This window comes from Chelonia mydas, chromosome 1, assembly GCF_015237465.2.
Source record: "Chelonia mydas isolate rCheMyd1 chromosome 1, rCheMyd1.pri.v2, whole genome shotgun sequence".
NCBI classification, from domain to species: Eukaryota; Metazoa; Chordata; order Testudines; family Cheloniidae; genus Chelonia; species Chelonia mydas.
The window spans coordinates 27,802,424-27,825,249 of record NC_057849.1 but is presented as its reverse complement, the minus strand read 5'-3'; the positions used below and the strand labels follow the sequence as shown (position 1 = coordinate 27,825,249).

At 43.9% G+C, this 22,826-nt stretch overlaps 1 protein-coding gene across 1 annotated transcript; it reads left to right on the top strand.

Moving 5' to 3' along the window:
• The first annotated feature begins 4,078 nt into the window (after positions 1 to 4,078).
• VSTM5 (V-set and transmembrane domain containing 5) lies at positions 4,079 to 21,410 on the top strand. The gene is made up of 4 exons (XM_027831600.3): positions 4,079 to 4,163; positions 19,084 to 19,413; positions 19,505 to 19,642; positions 21,102 to 21,410. Exons 1-4 carry the CDS (start codon positions 4,079 to 4,081, stop codon positions 21,143 to 21,145), a joined length of 597 nt encoding a protein of 198 aa, XP_027687401.2. The 3' UTR covers positions 21,146 to 21,410.
• Positions 21,411 to 22,826: the final 1,416 nt, after the last annotated feature.

The window sequence follows — 22,826 nt, the reverse complement described above, 5'->3', positions numbered from 1 at the left end:
GCATGGCTTGAAACCTAAACCAGCGCCAGATCCGCTGGTCCCTTTTCTTCACCTGATTCAATTTCATTGTGACATCCTGCCAGGTGCAGGAAATAAGAAGGCAGATGCCCTGTCCCGAAAGGATGAACTTGCTGAGTCATGCACAACAGCTTGTACAACTATCCTTAAGCCATACACACCTCCTCAGGAAAAAGAGGGAAAACATAACAGGAGTTGAGATTATTTCTCAGATGGAACAGAGGATGATGAAGTAAACAGCAGCAGCCAATTACAAAATAGCCACTGTAGAGCTGCAGTTGCTTTTCCCTGCCAAATATAAAGGGTCAGCCTGAGAAAGGGATGCTGAGGAAAAAAGTCCTTATAAAAGGGCAACCCTGCAGTTGGGAGAGGGGGAATTGGCAGGGATTAGGAAATTCCATTACCAAGTGTCAAGGTTCCTTCCCCACTCTGAACTCCAGGGTACAGATGTGGGGACCTGCATGAAAGACCCCTAAGCTTATTCTTACCAGCTTAGATTAAAAACTTCCCCAAGGTACAAACTTTGCCTTGTCCTTGAACCGTATGCTGCCACCACCAAGCGTTTTAAACAAAGAACAGGGAAAGAGACCACTTGGAGACATCTTCCCGCAAAATATCCCCCCAAACCCTACACCCCCTTTCATGGGAAATGTTTGATAAGAATCCTCACCAATTTGTACAGGTGAACACAGACCCAAACCCTTGGATCTTAAGAACAATGAACAATCAATCAGGTTCTTAAAAGAAGAATTTTAAGTAAAGAAAAGGTAAAAGAATCACCTCTGTAAAATCAGGATGGTAAATACCTTACAGGGTAATCAGATTCAAAACATAGAGGATCCCTCTAGGCAAAAATCTTAAGTTACAAAAAGACACAAAAACAGGAATATACATTCCATCCAGAACAGCTTATTTTACCAGCCATTAAACAAAAGGAAATCTAACGCATTTCTAGCTAGATTACTTACTAACTTAACAGGAGTTGTAAGGCTGCATTCCTGATCTGTTCCCGGCAAAAGCATCACACAGACAGAAAAACCCTTTGTTTCCCCCCCCCCCACTCCAGATTTGAAAGTATCTTGTCCCCTCATTGGTCATTTTGGGTCAGGTGCCAGCGAGGTTATCTTAGCTTCTTAACCCTTTACGGGTGAAAGGATTTTGCCTCTGGCCAGGAGGGATTTTATAGCACTGTATACAGAAAGGTGGTTACCCTTCCCTTTATATTTATGACACCAAGAAAATGGCTCTTGGAGAAAAGGCTGCTATGTTATACACCTCTCCAATCCCTTGACTATAGGAAATGTGTGACTACTAAAGATAGCTACTTTGGTGTAAAGAAAAAATTCTTAAAATGACCTGGCAACATATCCTTACTGGAGCTGGAGCTGTGACTCTAGTGGGGTGCTAGTTGTCCATAGTGACAATCAGTAGCACAGTCACATATCCTTAGTTTTATAAATTCCATTTTTATCCCCGTTATTGGCCCACTGATTGACATTTACACATCTATGCAAAAAACAGCCTCCGGCCTCCAATAAAGAGTGTCTTTGGGTGTGATTGTGCTGTGTGGGCATACCAAGCAAAGCAGTCAATTCTCACCTGCAGATGCACCATTACCACTCCTCGCTTATTTTCACACCAACCGCCACTCACACTCCTTGGCATTGAAGAAGGTATCTGTGCCCATCTGGGTATTGTGGCTGCATAATTTTATATTCGCCTCAATTTTATTAACAATTCTCTCAAAAAAAGTTTAGATTGTACAGTTAAATTCTTATCAGGAAATGGCAAAACTAAGGATGTATATGTAACATTAACACTGCCCCCTTTTGCACATACGTTACCCTACCATCTTTAATAACAAGATCAGACACCATTTCTCAAATAATACAAGATAATTTTTCTACACCTTATATATACATATGTAGCATGCTATAGTACTGTATGCTGCTCTGTGGCGGCCAGACATACAGAATCCATGAAAGTAACTTATATCCAGGAAATCTGACCAACCCAAGAGGTCAAAAATCATGAATTAAGCCCCCAAATAATATATTTTGGATTCTTTTTATTTACCTTCTTATTTTTAACCTTGAAGGGGGTCATGTTTTCAAGCTTTTCTTAATGGCAACACTACTTCACTGAGTAAGGAAACAGCTTCAGACTTCAGTGAAGTTGTACCCACTTAACACACTGCTATACTTCATCCTAGGAATCTGTCATTTGGGTTGAGCAAATTAGGAACTATAGAATTGTTGCTTTTTGCCTGTTTAGAGCTGTCTCTCTTCCAAGGAGGCATGATGGTTGCTGTTTTTGAGACTAACTTATACCTGTGGCCATTACCAGCTAGTATGTGACTTCACAGGACTTCAGTCCAGTATCCCTAGCAGGGGTGCTGGTACAATTTTTATAGTGGGGATGCTGAGAGCCATTGAACCAAACTCTAAACCCTGTATATGATGGAAACCTCTTCAAGACAGATGGTGTTGCAGCACCCCTAGTTCCAGCACCTAAGATCCCTAGGTACACAGATAATTAACTTTCTTCTCATTCCTGAAGGTGCTTCCTCCAGTTAGGGCTAAGGTCTGCTGCTGTGTGTGTAGGGAAACTTGCACTGCTGTTGTCTACGCTGCACATGTTCTGTGATCAGATGACTTCAATCTCTAGGGTTGGCAAAGCAAATCTGGTGCCTTCTGTGAGTTTTAAATGCCACAAGGAAAAGAAAATATAAGCAAGAGAACAAAAGAATCCTACTTTTGGCCCAGTTCTACAAACCCTTCCCTCATGTGGGTCATCCCATTGGAGTCAACGGCATGACTTGTGAGAGAAAGGATGGATTATTCTGCCACCCACTGAGGAGTCCCTTACCCCTCAAATAGCCAAAGTGAATAAGAGTGGGAGACTGAGGCCTTAAGTGATTGAGAGTTTTCAGGATCAGGCCCCAAATGTGTATCAAGCTTAATTTCAGTGTGGAAAAACTCATTCTGATCATTGTTACTGTTTGTATTACCATAGCACATAGGAGGCCTAGTCATAGACCAGAATCCCGTTGTGCTAGGTGTTGTATACAGGACAAAAGACAGCCCCCGCCCCAAGGAGCTTACAATCTAAGTAACTCATGAAGCGCCTTCTTATTAACTTCTGGAGAGAGGGAAAACGACGACCCATGAGTGGTGGAGTGAAAAGCAGTCACTCATTTCTGTGGGGGAAGGTGCACTGGAGGTTGGGTGGTTCTGCCGCACTCTTTGATCATGCATGTCTGGAGGAACACAGAGATGCTGTTGTACAGGCTTGCTCATGTTATTTACATCACCCGTGAGTTCCTGGATATTACAGTAAAACAATCCAGTGTGCCTAGAAATAAAAGGGACAGCAGCCTCACTTGGGATTTGTCTTCTGAGGTTCTCTAAGGGGAGTCTCACCAAAGGGGGTCTGAACCTTGGGCCTAGATGGGGTGGAGGGCAGAGTTAGAGGACATTACACCCCATATAGTCTGTTTCCCTGCCACTGTGATGTATTTCCTCCCAGACAAAGGAACTGGCACAAACTTTTCCCTGATCTAACTCCACTGAAGTCAGCAGAGTTCCACCAGGGATGAATGTGGCCCAGTTCTAAAGTGGTGACGGTGGAATAGTGCATAGTAACGGAGCAGCATTGCTGGCTCCTCTGCAGAACTGCCAATTAGATGCTCATTTCCTGGCTGTATTACAGCATAACTCTGTATAGTAGTTCCTCTTCTCATTGCCGCCCTCAGCCAATTGCATCTTAAATCAATACCAGAGGATCACAGGTTGTGAGCAATGGGAGAAGCCTACTGCTTATGTGTGTGCTTTGTGCGTGGCCGGCAGAACAATCTCAAGCTCCGGCAGAGACAAAGAGTGTGAGAACTGGTTTAGTCAGAGCCTGCAACCAGCTGAACTGGGTCTGCCCTAGGATCAGTGGCAGCAACTCAGGAGAAGGAGAGAGGCCTCATAGCTCTTAGCCAGGCAGCCCTCGGAACCGGTCATGCTGGCCCAGATACCCTGTTAAATGCAACCCCCGGGGTTTGCTCTTCTCTCTAATGAGACCTCTACAGGGCTGCAGAAGACAAAGCATCATACTGGGGATTGTGACCCTCTGCCTGGCTGCTGGGTGGGCTCTACAGAGTAAGTGTCCTGGATGAGTTTAATCTGTTTGCTTTGTGCTCTCCCCAGCTTTCTCTCTCTCTTCCTCACCCTACCTTCTTTTCTCCACCCCCTTTTACTTTTCCCTTTCTCTCCTTCTTTTCCCCTTTCCTTCTCCCCGTCTCCTTTCTTCCCATCTCTCTTCCAATCTTTGTTTCTGCTCTCTCTCTCTCAGCCCTTTGAGCTGTGTATGAACAATGTAGTTCCTAAGTCTTTGAGAGCAGGGGAATGTTTACATTGTGGTCTTGTGGCATATGCACTTCCAGCCCCTGATGCCAAACTGAACTCAGTGGGTATGTCTACATGCAATTAAACACCACAGCTGGCCCATGTGAGCTGACTTGGGCTTGTGGCGCTCAGGCTAAGGGGCTGTTTAATTGCAGTGTAGACATTCGAGCTCAGGCTGGAGGCCGGGCTCTGGGACCCCGCAATGTGGGAGGGACAGCATGGGGTGTAAGTCTACACAGTGCTTGGCCTTGGAAAAGTAGCTAAGACTGTTCTGGCAGTACTTTTCATTCATGCTACTGGAGTTTGTGTGTTGTGGGGAATCTACTTTGCTGCTCTTTGCCCTGACAATGTTAATAGTTGGAGACATATAGCCCCAGTTTCTGTTCCCTACTCCTTCCGCGGAAGTAAGAAAGCAGATGAGCATTCAGCATTGGGTGAGCTTCAACTCCCAGGCAGGATGAGAGCACATGGATTTAGTAGTGACCCAGCAAAGCTGGAAACCAGGTGTAATTCCCACCCCTGGCTGAGAAAGAGGAGGCTTCTACTAATCATATTTTTCTCCTTTATTTTTAAACACAAGAGGAAACAAGAACATTTAGTGCAAACAAACTGTACTTAGGACAAAGGGCCAGAGCAAAATTGAGAAATATGGCAGTGCAGTCAGCAAAAAGCTAAAATAAGACTTAACTCAAAAACACAAAACACCCCGAGTATATTAAAGATGGTGAGCCAAGCTCATCCCTGGTGTAGTACAGTCAGTGGAATTAAACTAGGTATGTATTTGACCTGGTGTTTCCTGTGTTACTTCCAAGGATAGGGTTAATAGAAGCAGCCAGGACAAGCAGAGAGGGTATTCATATTGGAGTCAGGAGTGCCTGCCTCTGATAATGACTTGTTGTGCAACTCTGTGCAAGTCACTTCACTTAACAGTCCTTCTGTTTACATCTTTATAAAGATTAAATTCCATACCTTCAGCTACAGTAGGATACAGAAGGGGAGTGATGTAGCCATTAGCCCTTTGGTAATTTTACTAACGGTCAATAACATTTTATTTCAAAGCTTTCTCCTCTTCATGAATAATTTCATAGCTGCCAGCTTTTCTCCAAACACATACGCAATCAGAATGCTGTAAACTCAGTTTATGTAGCCATGTTAAGGTCCAGTATATGGTGCATTAGTTTCAATTTTGAACCTCTGCAGGTTGAATAACTTGTAGTCCAGGATTTATAGTCTGCAGGAGATGGAGATCCCATTGTACGAGCAATGGTGTCTTCCTGTCAGTTCAGTCTATTCATATTTCTGTGTTAAAGGGATTTTAAGTTATTCCTTGCAGCTCAGCACATATACACACAGAGTCATCTTGCAGTCATTCACAAGAAAATGGATTAGGGTTTGATATTTGCTTTCAAGGCTGGATGTTTGGATTGGGCAGGTTCAAGAGATCCAAACTGATTGCGTGCTAAAATATATTTATATGTTTACTTTTCAGATTGCCAGACTTTATGTATGTTAGACAAAGATTTTAAAAGGTTTGCAGTTTATTTTCTGGCAGAAAATTCTGCCGGAAAATGCATTCTGTGAAAGGAATACAATTACCATGTTCAGAACAATACCATGCATTTATCAAAGCAAGTCACTTTAAAGAGCAAGGTAAAAGGAATACACTTGCCATGCACCACACCAACACACAGACCAAAGAACAGCAAAGCCCCTTTAAATAAACACCTGATATGGGGAATTAATCTTTTTAAACAATTTTGAATTGTTGCCAGAACAATTAATTTAACCTAATTTTCACAGCTCCTATTTAATTTTTCACAAGTAAAAAGTGAAATTGACCAATGTGCAAAAGACCTAGGAGGAGGGCCTATGCGAGGAGAACCCTGTGCAGCCACAGCAAATGTGGCTTTACCCTGAAAAATTACATTGTAACACTGGCATTGAGGGATTCCATGTTTATCATTTCTTGATGATTCCAGATCAAATGTGTTCAGTAAACAAATACAAAGATGGGGTTTTATCCCTAGTGCCGATCTTACAAACCTGTGATGTGAGAATTAAACTGTTTTTTCCATCTTGCAACTCCACCAGTAATAACAATTCTGCAGGTTAGATGCTGTGCTGCTGTAGTGAAGGCTGATAGACCTCACAGCTGTAACTGAGAGGGGAGGGTGCTGGCAATTTATCCCATTTATTTTCTTAGGTTGGGAGGGGAAATTGAATTTTGAAAGTACAATTTTTCCATTGAGAATTTTATTCTTTTTGTGTTTGCCTTTGCTGAAATCAAATTTGTGAACTCTCCACAAAACTCCAAACACAGTCCTAAATGATCTTTTCTGTGGAGGTCATTTACACTCACTGGAAGGTACCTTTATGCTGCCATAGTGGCATAAAGTGGCCCTAGTGTACCTGAGAATCAGGCTTTCTGTGTTTTCAAGGGTGCAAATATTTGCAAATTTATATTTTTTTCAATTGAGCACAGCAAGAAGGGCCATGAAAAGAATTTAAAGGAGAGGTGCTCGCCAACAGCTCCCCCAAACAAGAAGATGTTCTAGTAACAACGCAAAACAGCCCTTCAGTAGTGAAACTTACCCTTCACTCTTCCAGGTGTTTTGGGTCAATAACTGAGGATTTCAGTCTTCAAGCATCCTTCACCAGCACAATTTTTGTTAATTATTTGCCTACTGAAAGTTCATATTTCAGCTGTTTCATCCAAATCTGCTTGCAAAAAAAGTGCATGCACAATTGTGCTTACCCATGCAAGTTAGGTATTTGTACATTCAACAGGCCTATTACACGCATAACTGGACAAGGTGTGTGTGTACAGCTCCCTGATTTGATCACGCAATCCTGGTAACTGTGTGTGCAAGTTAGGTGTGCTTTTGGATTCACCATTGTCCTTGAAAATCAGGGAGAATTTATTACATGTGAATTACAACTCTGACAAATAACTGACTGCCTTTATGTAGTTTATACATTGCTTTTGTCTCAAATGATTGACTACACTTTATAACAGTGGTTTATAACCAATCTGATAGCAATGCTTCTGTAGTCCTGAAAACATTGCGGGTCAATTGCTAAGTGACTGTGCACTTAAACCCACGACAGTACTTGCTTTTTTGGCCCAGGCAATTAACTTACACAGCAGGTTACCCCAGCAGTGGTAGATAATTTTTCTATTAAATGCAAGATTTTAGAGTAAAGTCCTTCCTGACAAACATGGAAAATGTATATTTATTTGTATTGTTGTTTGTTCCATGGCATGAAGTAAATGGTTCAGTTTTTATAAAATTATATTTATATTCACAGTGTATCTGACCATTCCAGTTATACCAGTTGGTAGAATTGGCATGTCTGAAGGACACACAAAAATAGGATTCTGATATTTGTAACTGGGACAGGGCTTTGGAAATTTCAAGTGTGTCCTCCAGATTTTTAGTCTCAAGAGTCCAGCAAGTATGTTGTAACATGTCACAATGTAAGGTACTGACTTTGGGTAGGATGGGGAAGGGCTAATGTTGCCCGCAGAGAGTGTAGTGTATAGGAATTGGGTTAGTATCCCTTTACATATTTTGTGAGCACTCTAGTGGCCCTCATTGTATTCTGTGTTTCAGAAACCACCACAACCCTGCCAGAACAGCAGTGCGTATATGTAGCTAGGCCTTGCATGTTTGATATATTTAGAGAACACAGTTCCTTGGATCCCCCTGTGCCCAGGGGGTTCCTTCATGTTATGTTTATTGATAAAGAGCAAGAGACATAACAGAGAGGATAAGGGACTTGCCACTATGATAAATGGGTGACTGCTGTTAAGCTCAGTTGGTGGAGCTGTGTGTTTTGGGAACTGAAGAAACAGAGTTCTAGTTCGGGGTGAGTGGGTAATCGTGTCTGTTTAAAAAGCTTGTTCTTGGAATCTCCTGTGGTTAGTTACTCTTGTGCACATCTCTCTGTATCTAAGGACAGGTACTTTATAAATACAGATAGGTGATAGACACTGTTTGGAGTTTCAGCCAAAGAAAATTTTATTCTTTATATACTTTATTCAGACTTTAGTAATAAAAAGATGTCCATCCAATGCTCCGGACAGATATGCAATGCTTAAAAATTACACAATAACAAACAGGATCAATGAAGAGAAAAATAAGTCTCAGGCAAAGGAGGGACTTGAATGTGGTCTTCTACATCGCAAGTGAGTGCCACAAGCCTACGCTATTTGGGAGGGGTGGAGGTGCAATTGCTGTCACTCTCTCCCCAATGCAGAATAGGATTTTTTAATTTTTTTTGAAATCTCATAGGATGGGAAAACTGTTTCCCTCTCAGCTTTAGTCACAGTATCTCTTTGTAAGTTATCATAGTCTGACTGTACTAACGGAGTCAGAACGGCATTCTGACAGCATCCTGTTGAATTGCCATTGCACTGAGAACACTGACGCCGATGTTATAATGAAACTATTTTTAATGTGCAGTAATTTCCCCATGTTATTGTTTACAAGGAACAACTTCAGGACAGTACTTTTCAGTGGCCTGTAGAATGCTGTTCGGAGAGCCGCAAAGCTGTTCGGCGCAAGAGTGAAGCATCTATCAGTCTTTTGTAGGGACATCTGCTGCTCGCTGTAACCCAGTCCAAGTCTATTTTAGGATTTCCATAAGATTTTTTTTAATCTCACCCATCATGTTAAAGTGAGCTGATTTTCAGCTTGTTTCCTCATATTACTTTTCATATAAACAAGTTACACAGAGTCTAGCTATGAGAGAGGAAGGATGGCCCAGTGGTTATGGCACCAGCCTGAGACATGGCAGACCCCGATACAACTCCCTGCTCTATCACTGGCTTCCTATCTGTCTCATTTAGTTTCTCAGTTCCCCATCTGTACAATGGGGATATTAGCACTGCCCCCCCTCACAGAGGTGGTGTGAGGATAAGCGCATTAAGGATCATGAAGGGCTCAGATTCCTCAGTAGGGTGACCAGATTTTATAGGGACAGTCCCGATTTTTGGGTCTTTTTCTTATATAAGCCTCTATTACCCTCCACCCCCTGTCCTGATTTTTCACACTTGCTGTCTGGTCACCCTATTCCTCAGTGATGAGGCCCATGTAAGTACCACAGATAGCTGCCTCGAGGGTTGTGAAGAGTGGCATCCACAAGAGGGGCTCTAGCTTAGGAAGCATTCCGCTGTGTGAAAAAGTTTCAGAGCCCTGACTCTGCAGGATACATTTTCTGTATGACAACACTACACATATTAAACAGCTGAAGACCCTACACACAGACGTCTGGATCAAAGCTCACCATTGCTAGGAAATATATAACAGCCCCCTCTATCTTACTCCTTGATCTGTATTCCTCTGTTGACACATTCAGTTTTATCACAGCTTGAGGCAAGAGACAAGTTTGCAATACTGCCGAGCAAGTGCTATATATTGGCATGATATTCCTGTGGAAATAGGTTTTGCTTCTGCAACAATTCCAAACAAATCCAACATTAAATAGAGTTAATATCATTCATCATGTTGCATTCTTTCACTTTGCTTATGAAAGTAAAACATATTGCCGTACAACTGTAATTGCAAACATTTCTTCTTTCTTGTAAGTATTACTGGCAGGTCCAGATTAAAGAATTTGGGGACCCTATGCACTATGGAAATTGCCTTCCTCTTCCTTAAACTAGACGGACCATGTGATATACAAGACAATTGCCTCTCTAGGCACAACTTCTGTGTGCTGCCCGCCTGCCCCCTTCAGCTCCCTAGAACAGAGGTTCTCGGCTGGGGGGGGTGCTCCCCCTTAGGGGCAGCATCTGACTTTCTGGTGGGTCATGGCAAGCCTTCTGCTAGTTTAGTGGTTATGGCAGAAGGGAACGGGTCCAGCCCCGGTCACAATGTCACTCATTCAGGTTGGCCCAGCCACCTCTCCATCATGAGAGGCAGCAGGGCCAAATCTGAGTGAGTGATGTTGCAGCCTGGCATGTTTCAGTGGGATCGCAGCACCACACAGGTTTGGGGGGTGGGGGTGGGGTTTTTCTGTGGTCAATGGCCCCCGTGATGAGGGACCTGTGCAAGGGCACCGAATGCACGTTGGTTAATCCGGGCCTGATTATTGACATGTTTTTAAAATGTAGGCCAATATTTTGAAAAGTGACTAGTAATTTGGGATGCCTGATTTGAGATAATTAATTAGCTGTAAAGGAAGGTAAGTGCGTAAGTGCCCTAGATAGTTTTTAAAATCTCACTCTCTATCTGTTTAGCCATTTGGGCTCTGCAGTGTCAGCCACAGATTGTTTACTTCTAACAGAATTGACAAAACTTGGCCCCACTGAAAGTAATGAGAGCTACGGTTACCATATTTCAGGTTCCCAAAACGAGGACAGTGGGAGGGGGGAATGGCGGGGTACAGTTGGCAGTGCAGGAGGGGGTACCTGTGGTGAGGGTACTCACTGGAGGTGGGGGTACTCACTGGAGGTGGGGGGCAGTGTTGCTCCCTGTCGGTGGCAGGGCAGCTGGCACAAGGCCAGGATGCAACGACAGCCATTGGTCAGAGCCTCCCTGCGGGACCCCCTTCCCAGCACTGCGAGGGGGGGGGCAGGATCTGGACCCTTTGGCTTGCAGGGGAATGGCCCGATCAGCTGCGGATGCAGGGGAGGCACCAATTGAGAAGTGGAACAATCAGGGCTCTTTCTGATCTGCAAACACTCCAGCTATTGTTTATTTGAAAACCCCTCTCAGACAGAGAAAGCAAGCTCAAAAAAGAGGTTCTGTCCTGAAACCCGACGTAAATAAGAGCATCACACACACACTGCCCTGGTAGAGTTCCCTCTCTGGCTGGGCACTCCCCAGGCTGCTGTGTTTGAGGCCTACTTCCCTGGGCCCTCTGTGCTTTGCAAGTCTCATGTGTCTGAACAGAGTACAGGCACTGCTCCTTGCTGGGGTCTTTAGATACACTCTCTGGGTGTAGATCCCCTGTCTCACACCCACTACTGAGAGCTGAGACCACCCAGTTTAACTGCCTAGCCCTCAGGACTGATGCTGACCCTTCAAAGTCCCCTGTAATTTAAGCACACCTGTTACCAGAGTTTTACCTTATGGGTACTCAGGTTTATAGTTTAATTGTTCAGGACATGTGACAGTGAAAGCCAACAGACAGACTTTGCATCAGATTCCAGACACAATTACTCTTTACTTAAATAGCACAAGAAATATACAAATCTAGACAAAATAATAAAGACCTGTATATGTAACCCACACACCTCCTGAATGTGATGGGCTGTCCCATATAGTGGCACCGAGACCACTTAGAGAGAGAAAAATGAGTCTGCTCTACAGCCTTAGCTAACAGCCAGTTGGCTTTTAACTCATGCTGTAGAGGCTCATGCACTAAACTCTAGAGCTCCCTGGTTCGATCCTGCCCACTGATGACCGGGGTCTGTAGGCGTTACATATGCATTTACCTGTCTCAATTTCCTCACCACTCTCGAGAGATTACTGGGCTTAAGACAGAGTCCTCTGAGGAATTGAGGTTCCCTGTCTTGCACATGGCTTCTCTGGAGAACTGTGAGTTCTTCACCCACTCTGCTCCAAGCAGCTTGTTTCCTTTCCCCTTGGCTGTCCACAGTTAAACAGAATCCGCTTGCCACAAAAGCATCCCCAACTCCTCCCCTCCCCTGCCCAAAGCTTCCCTTTCCCCAAGAGGTTATGAGACACATTTTCTCAGTGCCCTTTTTCCTTCTACAATACTTGCTTTCACTGCTGTTGGAACTTGTTGGAGATTCACCACGCTCATAAATCCCACACATGCTGCCATCAAGTATGTCACAGTTCCCAAGGTAATTGCACCTTTGACCCCTCTGTGGCCTCCTTAAGGACATCCCACTTAGATCTTGGGCCTCCAGCCCTTTCTCAGAGCGGGATCCTGCAGTCTGCTTCCTCCAGACTGGGACTTAGGCTGCAGAATCTTTTAATTTACTATGATTATCTCAGCAGGTCTGACTTTAGTTCAGCACCTGCACTCCTGTTCTCTCAGAGGCAATAACAGGGTTAACCAGTGACCAGCCAGCTTTCCTAAAGCAAAGTATCAGTTATTCAGAACAAAAGCATTACAGAGAAAACATACCTTTAAAAACAACGAAGACTATAGACTATAACAGGGTTCAAAAAAGAACTAGATACATTCATGGAGGACAAGTCCATCAATGGCTACTATCCAGGATGGGCAGAGATGGTGTCCCTAGCCTCCGTTTGCTAGAAGCTGGGAATGGGCAATGGATGGGGATGGATCACTTGATAATTACTTATTCTGTTCATTCCCTCTGAAGCACCTGGCATTGGCCACTGCCAGAAGACAGGATACTGGGCTAGTTGGACCTTTGGTCTGACCCAGTATGGCCACTCTTATGTTCTTAACAAATTGAATATTTGCAGACTTACCAGGCAGACATCCATCATCCATATAGGGACTCTGGTAGGATTAAGTACTTCAGGGTCTGCCTTTCTTGTTCACAGTCTCAGGTCCATTCTTGGATTGAGGGTGAGCAGTATCGCCGATCCCAAAGGTTCAAAAATCATGACTCAGACTCCCTCAGAATCATAAGGTAGGTCCAAAAATCATTAGATAGATAGATAGATAGATAGATAGTGGTGGGTTTTTTGGTGTTTTGATTTTTAAACTCCCCCTGCCCATCCCCAGTGTGTGTCACCAAATCTCCCAAAGTAACACGTGTGGTGATTTTAGCCTCTGTTGCAGAGCTCTCATCCCCCACATCAGCCCATCCCCTTCCCAGCAATGAATTCTTCCCCCAATCTCCAAACCAGTCCTGCCCCCCACCCTACCCGCATCACAGCCCCACCTCTGCTCCTCCTGGGGTTCTTCACCCACCTCTCCCAGACCCGGGGGATGCTGCAGCAGGGTCCCTCTCCCCCTTCCAGGTGGTGGGGCAGCTCCAGGGGGCTCATCACCCCCCTTTGTCCCTTTCTGGGCTGGATGCTGCAGGGAGGCAGAGGCAGGGAGCAGAGGCGCTGTCCTGCCCCTGTTGCTCACAGGACGGGAGGAGGGAGCCAGCTGAGCTGTTGGGCTCTTTCTGTTCCCTCCTCCCCTCCCTTTCTGTGAGAATGACTTCAGGTTACTATGGAGGGAGAGAGAGAGAAAGAGCTCTTCCTACGGCAGCTCTGATTGGTCACTCAACCCCAGGAGGCGGGAAAGCAAGGCAGACAGCCAATCAGAGGGGATTTCCCCTCAGGCAGGGCTCAAACAAATAAATTCACTGTAGGTCTGGAGATTCTGGCCTCATGGCCAGAACAGTGTCAGCCCCAGCCAAAATCCCATCATTCATGAAAAGATGTTGAGAGTTAGCAACACTGGGCGAGCGACCCCCTGCCCCACATCAAGAAGGTCTTGTGTGGCAGCCCTCTCTACAGTATCTAGACCAGTCTATACTATCGCCCCCAGGGTGACACGTCCCCAGACTTGTTACCTGCATTAGGAATTTGATTAATTACTCCCCCAATGACTTTAATTCCTTCAGGAAACCCGATAACTCCTCCACTGAGCCAGGGATATAGTCACTAGCTTGCCCATAATAATACATATAACAGTTATCAAGTTGATACACTAGTTTTTAAATATGCCATGTGTCCATAGCATCAGTCAGAGAGAGTTTTGCTATTGACTTGGATGGGACCTTGTGTGGCTCATAAGGATTCTAATCTCAGCCACTGTGCTAGTCTATGATCTGTTCTCTAAAGAAATAGCTAGTAAACTGTTTCAGAATGAGACAACCAAGAGGCACATGGTAGATAAAATGTGTAAGCAGAAACCCACATACGTGTAAGGTATGAGCTAAACACTGAAGGTGTTTGCCAGGAGAGTGTATGTGAAAACCCCACCCACTGGCAGATATTCACCCATGCCTACCAAAACAAACAGCCTTTTACATTATAGCGTTAGTTATAAAGGTTTATAGCCACACCTAGTTTTTCCAGTTATAAGTGAGAACTGTTAAAGATGTCAAGGAGCCAACACAGTAGATAATCAAGTTGACTCCGCACCTCTGATCCAGAAAATTCAGGAGATTGTCATTCAGGCCTGGTCTACACTACAAAGTTAGGTCAATATAAGGTGCCTTGCATTGACCTAGTTGTTCATGTATCTACACTTAATTTGTCTCCTACCAGTGTAAATACCCCATTACAGCGATGCAGTAACACAACCTCCCTGAGTGGTGTTGAGCCATGAGTGATGTACTGAGGTTGATGCAGTGAGAATGTAGACACTGCATTACTTATGTTGACCCTAACAGTCCTCTAGCAGCTATCCCACAATGCCTGACACTGACCACTCTGGTCACAATTGTGAACTCCATTGCCCAGGGGTCATGGAGACTGGAAACCCCCTCGCCCCCCGCTTTAAATCCCCACAAGTTTTTGCAATGCCTTTTCCTGATTGTCCAGCTTGGCGAGCACATCTAGCAGATCTCCTTTGTTGTGTGCAACTGCCCAGCTGATCATGCCAGCTACACTCTCCAGATGTGCTCTAGCTTGGAGTAGATAGGAGATATTGGATCTCCTGCGCCTGTGGGGAGAAGAGGCTCCGCAAGCACAGATATGGACAAGCTGTAGAAACATGGACATCTATGAGCAGATTGCATGGGGGATGCAGGAGAAGGGGTACAACAGGGACCAGCACTCGTGCTGCATGAAAGCAAAGGAACTGCATCAGGCGTATCAGAAGGCCAGGGAGGCCAACAGTCAATCTGGTACCAAGCCACAAACCTGCTGCTTTTACAAAGAGCTACATGCCATACATGGGAGAGACCCCACTACCACCTTACAGACCACCACAGATACCTCCAAGGAGGCTGAGCCACAGGCCCTTGGGGTGAACAGCAAGGATGAGGAGGAAGTGGAGGAGGCCTGGCTGATTGCATTGCTCCCAAGGGGTTGGAGTGATTCCCGGGATTTGTGTGTGTTGGGGCACTAGGGAGTGGGTGGTTCTGTGTGGGGTGTTGGACAGTTGTGGTGGGGCTATGGGGGGCGTGTTGGGCAGCGGTGTTGGTGTGCAAGGCACTCTGCCTTTATGGTGGGGGAATTTGTGTGTGGGGGGTGCTGGGCATAACGTGTACGGGGGGCACTGGGCATAGGGATGTTGGTGAAGCTTCCTTGGTGATCCACCAGTTCTTGCAAAGCCACAGAAAAGTAGTTCTTTCTGTTGTACTCTGTGACAAGGTGGTCTGGTACTAAAATAGGGACATATGTGGCATCTATTGCTCCCATGCAGTTCAGGAACCCCATTGCTGCAAATCCATCCACTCTGTCCTGCACAATGCCGAGAGTCACAGTCCTGCATTGCAGCGGATGATTAATGGGTCCTGCACACTTGCATGACAACAGCACCCACAGTGGATTTTTCAAAATGATTTTGCATTGACCAGTAGCAATCTGGCATTGCCAATTTCCACACCATGATCGCCACTCGCTTCTCCACTGTCTGTGCAGCTCTCATTTTGGTGTCCTTGTGCTGGACGGTTGGAATGAACCCAGCACCCAGATCCAGGAATGTAGCCTTGCACATCTGTAAGTTCTGCAGCCACTGTTCGTCATCCCACCCCTGCGTTATGATGTGATCCCACAAGTCAGTCCTCATTTCTTGGGCCCAGAAGTGGCACTCCACAGTCTGCAGCTGCTCTGTGAACACTACCAACAACCTTGAATTGGTTCTTGCTCTGTCTTACAGCAATCCGTCCTCCAAGAAATCGTCATGTTCCACACTGATTCCGGTCTTCTTATGGCTCTGCAAATACTGGTGGATTGTGCATCCTGTGCTTTCAACGCTTATGACAATAGTACAGAGCTGCACAGGCTCCATGCTTCAGTCAGAGATGGCAGACACAAAGAGGGCTCTGCAGGTTCCTAAGATTTTTTAAAAAGCACAAAAATTACAGATATAGATGACACTATGGGATGGAGACAGTTGCACATTGAGAAGTTGGCCCTTTGCGCCCAGTCACCCTTGAGCTACTCTTTCTGCTCCACCAAGCATTGCCAAATTTCCCAAAAGACAGTGAGCTGGATGGTTGCAGGTTGCACACTAGGATACCTAACCATGGTCCTCTGACACAAGCACTCCTGGGGACTACACACAGCGCCACCACAAGTATGCATGCACACAAGCAATATACAACCTGCGGCGGCTTTATGCTGATATAAGTTGCATCGACCAAAGTTCGTAGTGTAGACGTGGCCTCAGTCCTTTTCAAACAAATGGGAATCGAGACTGAAGTGCTGGAAAATGCAGCCTAAGACTACCAAGCAGATCATAATTAGAGAGCTGATCCCCAAAGATGAGAATATTCTCATGAGTAAGTGATACTCACTGGCAAGTAAGGGCTGCACAACCAGACTCTTAGCGGGCTCCAGACAATATATACGTTTTAAACACCAGAGAGAAACTCTTATTGTCCGAGGCCTTTGGGTGGAAAGTTTTAAAAGTGCTGGTTACAGCAATCGAAGGTCATTGTTACTGGATGTAGAAAATAGAGAGGGAACCAAACTATTACAGTAGGTGACCTAGACCCATCCTTGGCCAGTGCAGGATTGTTCCCTAGAGTAGTACAATTACTTGTGCACTGTCCCATCTTGGTTTAAATGCCCTCCTGCCCTCTGACCATTTTTGTTGCTTTTCTCTGAATTCTCTCCAGTTAGTCAATAATAAGGCGCCCGCTACCCTCTCTGTAATATGATACCTTTGTCTCTGCTGCCCAAAATTGCATTGGCCTTTTGTTACTTGCTATATCACATTACAATCACACAGTATCAGCCCAAAGTCATTGTTAGGCAGTGCTGTCTTCAGGTTTCTCCATTCAATTGAATGTCTGCTTTTTGGATTATTTCTCTCCTCCCCTACCCCTGATCTCTCAGCTTCCTTCCTCCCCTCCCCCCCAAAATCCACAGTATCCAGATCCCGTAGCCAAAGCCACAACACCCATATTCATGTGATAAGTGGACGATGACCTGAAATGGGATTCACTGTTGTGTGGTGCAATCTGTAAACAGTAGGAAAATCCACAGGTGGTTTTCTTTGATAGAAGAATTTTCCCTAACTGTTGCTGAGGTTGGATTTTAACTGCAGTTCCATTGGCAGGTAGCCGTTGCTTTTTCTATAATCAAATTGGTCTGCTAAATCTCTTCTAAATCGTTTTAAAATTGTAGCAGTATAGCACATAAGCATGTATATCTCTTTGCCAAACTCCAGAAGAAGGAAATTCGAGCTGGAAAGGGAAGGAGACAACGTGTTTGCTGATTGTTTTTCTCTGGCAATTGGGAGAGAGAAGAGGAGAAATTGAAATTCACCTGAAATGGCTGCTTTTAAACTTAATCAGTTGCGTGAGCATCTGATTTTTAAGAGGAAGCTGCATCTCTGCTGTATCAACCAGGCAAGGTACTAACAAGCTTCAACAGGACTTTATTTTCAAAGTGGAAACCTCTTTACCAAGCTGCTGCTGCACCCTCTGTTCTCTCTCCCAGCACCTCAGCTCCTCCCCCTCCTTCCTGTTTCCTGTCCTTTCAGACTCCCAGCAGCCAGTGCTCCCAATTCTAATAATTACAAGCAACTTCTAAACACCACAATCTCCCCACAACAGCACCCATCCCTAATCCAAGGGAAAATTGAAGCTTTTTGTTTGCGTAATTGTTTTCTCTTAGTCCTCAGGAGAAGCAGAGCCATCTAGCTATTGCACATTGAAAAGTCTATAGATTCATAGTTCCCAAACTGTGGTCAGCAAAGAACTTACTGACGTTGCAAAAAAGAGCTGGCTGGTCACCTGGTGATGCCTCATCTTCCTCATTTCCAGCTGCTAAACTGTATGAAAAGAAGTTTAAAATACATGAACCTAAGATTACTTTTGCATGTCTGCATTTTCTCTAGTTGCCACGGGGATGTGATTGTCATCACGGATGTAATGAGAGGTCATACATGAAACAATCTGTGTATTAAGGTGTGGTGCACACTCTGAAAAGCCTGAAAACTCCTGATTCTGTGTGTATGGAGAGAAAGGGTGGTTCAGGGTTAGAGTGCTAGCCTTGGGACAATCAAGTTCAGTTTTTTCCTTTACCACAGACTTCCTTTGTGACCTTGGGTTAGTCACTTAGTCTTTCAGTTCCCTCTCTGTAAAGTGGAATTATTACACTTACGTACCTCAAAGGGATGTTGCGAGGATAAATACATGAAAAAATTGTGAGACAGTCTGATACTACCATGATGGGACCACGTAAGTTCCTAAGATAGATAAACTGAAAACAAACCAGGAAGCAAAAATAACAGTTTCTTAAAGTAAATAGTGATTTTGGCTTCCCAACTTGAGACACCTTAAAGGGGCCCAGTTTTCAGAGAATGCTGAGCATCCACCCTTAGGCACCACCAAGGTGTCTCCAGTTGGGCACCCAAAGACTGAGGCACATAAAATCACTAGTCACTTAGGAAAATCTGTACCTCTCTTCCCTCTACCTTAAAGGAGGAATGCTACAGTATTGTTTAAGCCTGGCATTAGCCTGAAATCCGATCTGTTCCTGACCATTAGCCACTGTCATGCTGATCACTCTAATATAATGTGTGAACTGCCCTCACTATAAGTCATGCTTGCTGTAGTACTGCATCAGCACTCACTGCCCAACCCTCCCTTGTTTTTCAGCCCAAGGAGGAGTATCTTTACTAGTCCCGCAACCCAACATAAACGCCACCGTGGCACAAAATATTCTCCTCTCTGTTGAATATTCTTGCAAAGGCATAGTCTCCATTGAGTGGAAGCATGTGTCGAGTTGGGGCACCAACAAAATTGTGGAGTGGAAACCGGGGAGTTATACTAACATATCCAAAAGTTACAAGGACCGAGTGAATACTTATGAAAATGGCTCTATACAGCTTCTGAATGTAGGCGTGAGAGATGCTGGCTATTATGTTGTCACCATAACAGAAGAGTTGGGAACCAACATCTACGGCACCATCGTATTAACCGTCTATGGTATGAACTAATCAGTAGTTCTTTTATTCTACCTTTTAAATGTATATGTGCTCATGACCAACTTCATAATGTTATGTTTTTCCCCCCTTAGAGATTATCTATGAAGATTTACATTTTGTAGCTGTCTTCTTTGCATTTCTCACTGCTGTGTCTGCAGTTTTAGTCTGCTGCATGTGGTTCTGTAATAAATCTGTGCATCTATTCCAGAATAAGAGAGACAAGCTTAAAGGTAATTTTCTGAGTGTGGACATCATCATGTAATGAGATTTCCATGCCTAAATTATGAACATTTGTTCACTTGTGATTTGGTCCTGGGAGGTGCTGAGCATCGATACCTCCCACTGACTTCAATGAGAGTTACTGATCCTCAGGATCAAGCCTCTAATGTAGGCCAGTGAAGACTGCTCGCTATTGTTAAAAGTCCTACTTATAATTAGACTTTTTTTAAAAAAAAACACTAGGAAATGTACTGTCAGGAACAACTCTGAATTGCAACGCTTCAGGCAACTTTTGTACTGGCTGAGTAACAAGCCAAGATGATACCAGATTATGCTACAGAGAATATGCTTCCTTCTGTACCCAGGTCCTACCCAACCCTTCACTAGTTTGAGGCCCTCAGCCATCTTCCTTCTCAGTGCAGACCTTCCAGTGGCTTTTTCCTGTTGGTAAAAAGTCAGTATTTTTGCCTATCTGGGTACAATTTAAATTTTTTAATTGTGACCAAGCAGGAAAAATAGACCTTTTACCACACAAATAAAGAAAGTTTAAGTTCTGAGGCAGTGTGGTCCAAATCATCTTTTTTTTTAACCTCTGCTGAAGTCAATGAGTTATAGAAGGGATAAATTTGGTCCAGTAGGTCTCTTTCATCTCTTACTTCTATGCTTGTAAGACCCCAAAAGGTTTTCATACATACACAACGTATTTCTGTAACTGCTGTTGCAGCTGAAAACTCTTTCATTATGTGCACTAAATATACATTGCCATGGTTTACCTAAGATGAACATTTACTCAGCCTCTTAGGGGACGGCCATTTTGTACAACATACTCCCCTGTGGGCACAGATGCAGAAAATAGGATGTTTGACTCAACAGCAAACAAAATTTGTTGTATCAGACCCACCCAATGATCCATCAGCTTCAGGACCTCACCCAGGGGAATGGTCTAAATAGAGCTCAGTTCTGAGATTCCACTCCTTCCCCCGTCTTCCATCAAGGAATTTGCAACCTAATGCTATTTTTGTTGTGAGTCCTGATTTAAGGAGTTTGTTCAGAGAAGGTCCACCCGCTCTGAAACCAGCCAGTGCAGGCGTTCTGCCAGAGCCAGAGCTTTGTAAACGTCAGAGTAAAGTGCAACCCTTATCTGGCTGGCCAAATTTGGGGATGACAGTGTATAGTCAGCCACAGCAGGTTATGGTATCTTAGTGGTCTTCTCTTTGAAGAAACCAGTATCGTTTATGTTTTTAAACATGGTGAGGGGCAGTGTATGTGGTTAACTGAAATATTTTTAAATACCTTTTACTAAATTTAAAAAATAATATACAATCCCAGAGTAATCATATCTGAGCAAGTTTGTACTAATGACAAAAGGTTCAGAGCAGCTCTGATATTAACATTAGGTGGATTGTTAATTTTGGAATGTTGGTCTTCTAATTGATTTTCAGATCAATACATTTCTTTTTTTATTTGCAGAAAGAACAGCTGAAGAGATTGAACTGCAAACCATTGAGTGTTAGCCAAGAACATTTCATAACAAATAACATTTCTACCTCAAGAAAAAATAATGGTAAAGGAAAGGGGGGGAACCCACAAAAGGTAAAGTTTTTATACAATCTTTTTTTAACATGACTGATATAGAAACTTCCTGACTTGCAAATAAGACGAACGTCAATTGGAGATGGAATCAGAGCTGTATGTATGGAGCCTCTTGCAACTGTGAAGATTTCAGTTCTACCATTTACACTGGACAAGGTCAAAGTGAACAGACTGCTTTCTTTGTTGAGCATGGGGACTATTTATGGTCTATATAATAAGATCTATAGCCTGTATCTCTCTCAAAAAAACAAACCGATCATACTACTTTGGCTACGTAATACTGGGAAATATAAAGAGGACTTGGTTAGGGTCTTAACAGACATTTGTTGTGCTAATAAGTATCCCAGCTAGTGCAAGTTTCCCATCACAAATAGGCAGCAGACTAGACCTCAGCATTCTTTCACATGTCGTAATTATGCATTAATGTATTAAATTATTAATTTTAAAAAATTAAGGACAGTATACTGTATACTACATATTATGCTGCTATCTTCAGGCAAAAAGAATTCGCTGAAGCCTCTGAAGACTATTATAATTCATCATGAGACAAAAGTGAATTTGAGCCAATGACCCCATGGTTGAAGTTCCATCACTCAGTCTCTTTATGATTGTTTACACTGCAAACACCTAGAAGATAATAAGTTGATAAATAACAGTCAGCATGGATTTGTCAAGAACAAATTGTGTCAAACCAACCTGATAGCTTTCTTTGCCAGGGTAACAAGCCTTATAGATAAGGAGGAAGTGGTAGATGTGGTATATCTTGACTTTAGTAAGACTTTTGATACTGTCTTGCATGACCTTCTCATAAACAAACTAGGGAAATACAACCTAGATGGAGCTACTAGAAGATGGGTGCATAACTCGTTGGAAAATCATTCCCAGAGAATAGTTATCAGTGGTTCACAGTTATGCTGGAAGGGCATAATGAGTGGGGTCCCGCAGGGGTCGGTTCTGGGTCCGGTTCTGTTCAATGTCTTCATCAGTGATTTAGACAATGGCATAGAGAATTTGCGGATGATACCAAGCTGGGAGGGGTTACAGCTTTGGAGGATAGGATTAAAATTCAAAATGAACTGGAGAAATGGTCTGAAGCAAATAGGGTGAAATTCAATAAGGACAAACACTAAGTACACCAATTAGGAAGGAACAATCAGTTGCATACATACAAAATGGGAAATGACTGCCTAGAAAGGAGTTCTGCAGAAAGGGATCTGGGGTCATGGTGGATCACAAGCTAAATATGAGTCAACAGTGTAACACTGCTGCAAAAAAGCAAACATCATTCTGGGATGTATTAGCAGGAGTATTGTAAGAAAGACACGAGAAGTAATTGTTTTGCTGTACTCCGCGCTGATTAGGCCTCAACTGGAGTATTGTGTCCCATTCTGGGTGCCACATTTCAGGAAAGATGTGGACAAATTGGAGAACATCCAGAGAAGAGCAACAAAAATTATTAAAGGTTTAGAAAACATGATCTATGAGGGAAGATTGAAAAAATTGGGTTTGTTTAGTCTGGAGAAGAGAAGACTGAGAGGGGACATGATAACAGTTTTCAGCATGAAAACAGCACATAAAAGGTTGTTACAAGGAGGAGGGAGA

What these genes read in the sequence shown, in the direction of transcription:
- VSTM5 (XM_027831600.3), top strand. Translation starts at nt 4,079, where the DNA reads ATGAGACCTCTACAGGGCTGCAGAAGACAAAGCATCATACTGGGGATT. An exon ending in CATCGTATTAACCGTCTATG is followed by an intron (nt 19,414 to 19,504) that starts GTATGAACTAAT and finishes TTCCCCCCTTAG; the next exon opens with AGATTATCTATGAAGATTTA. An exon ending in TAAGAGAGACAAGCTTAAAG is followed by an intron (nt 19,643 to 21,101) that starts GTAATTTTCTGA and finishes TTTTATTTGCAG; the next exon opens with AAAGAACAGCTGAAGAGATT.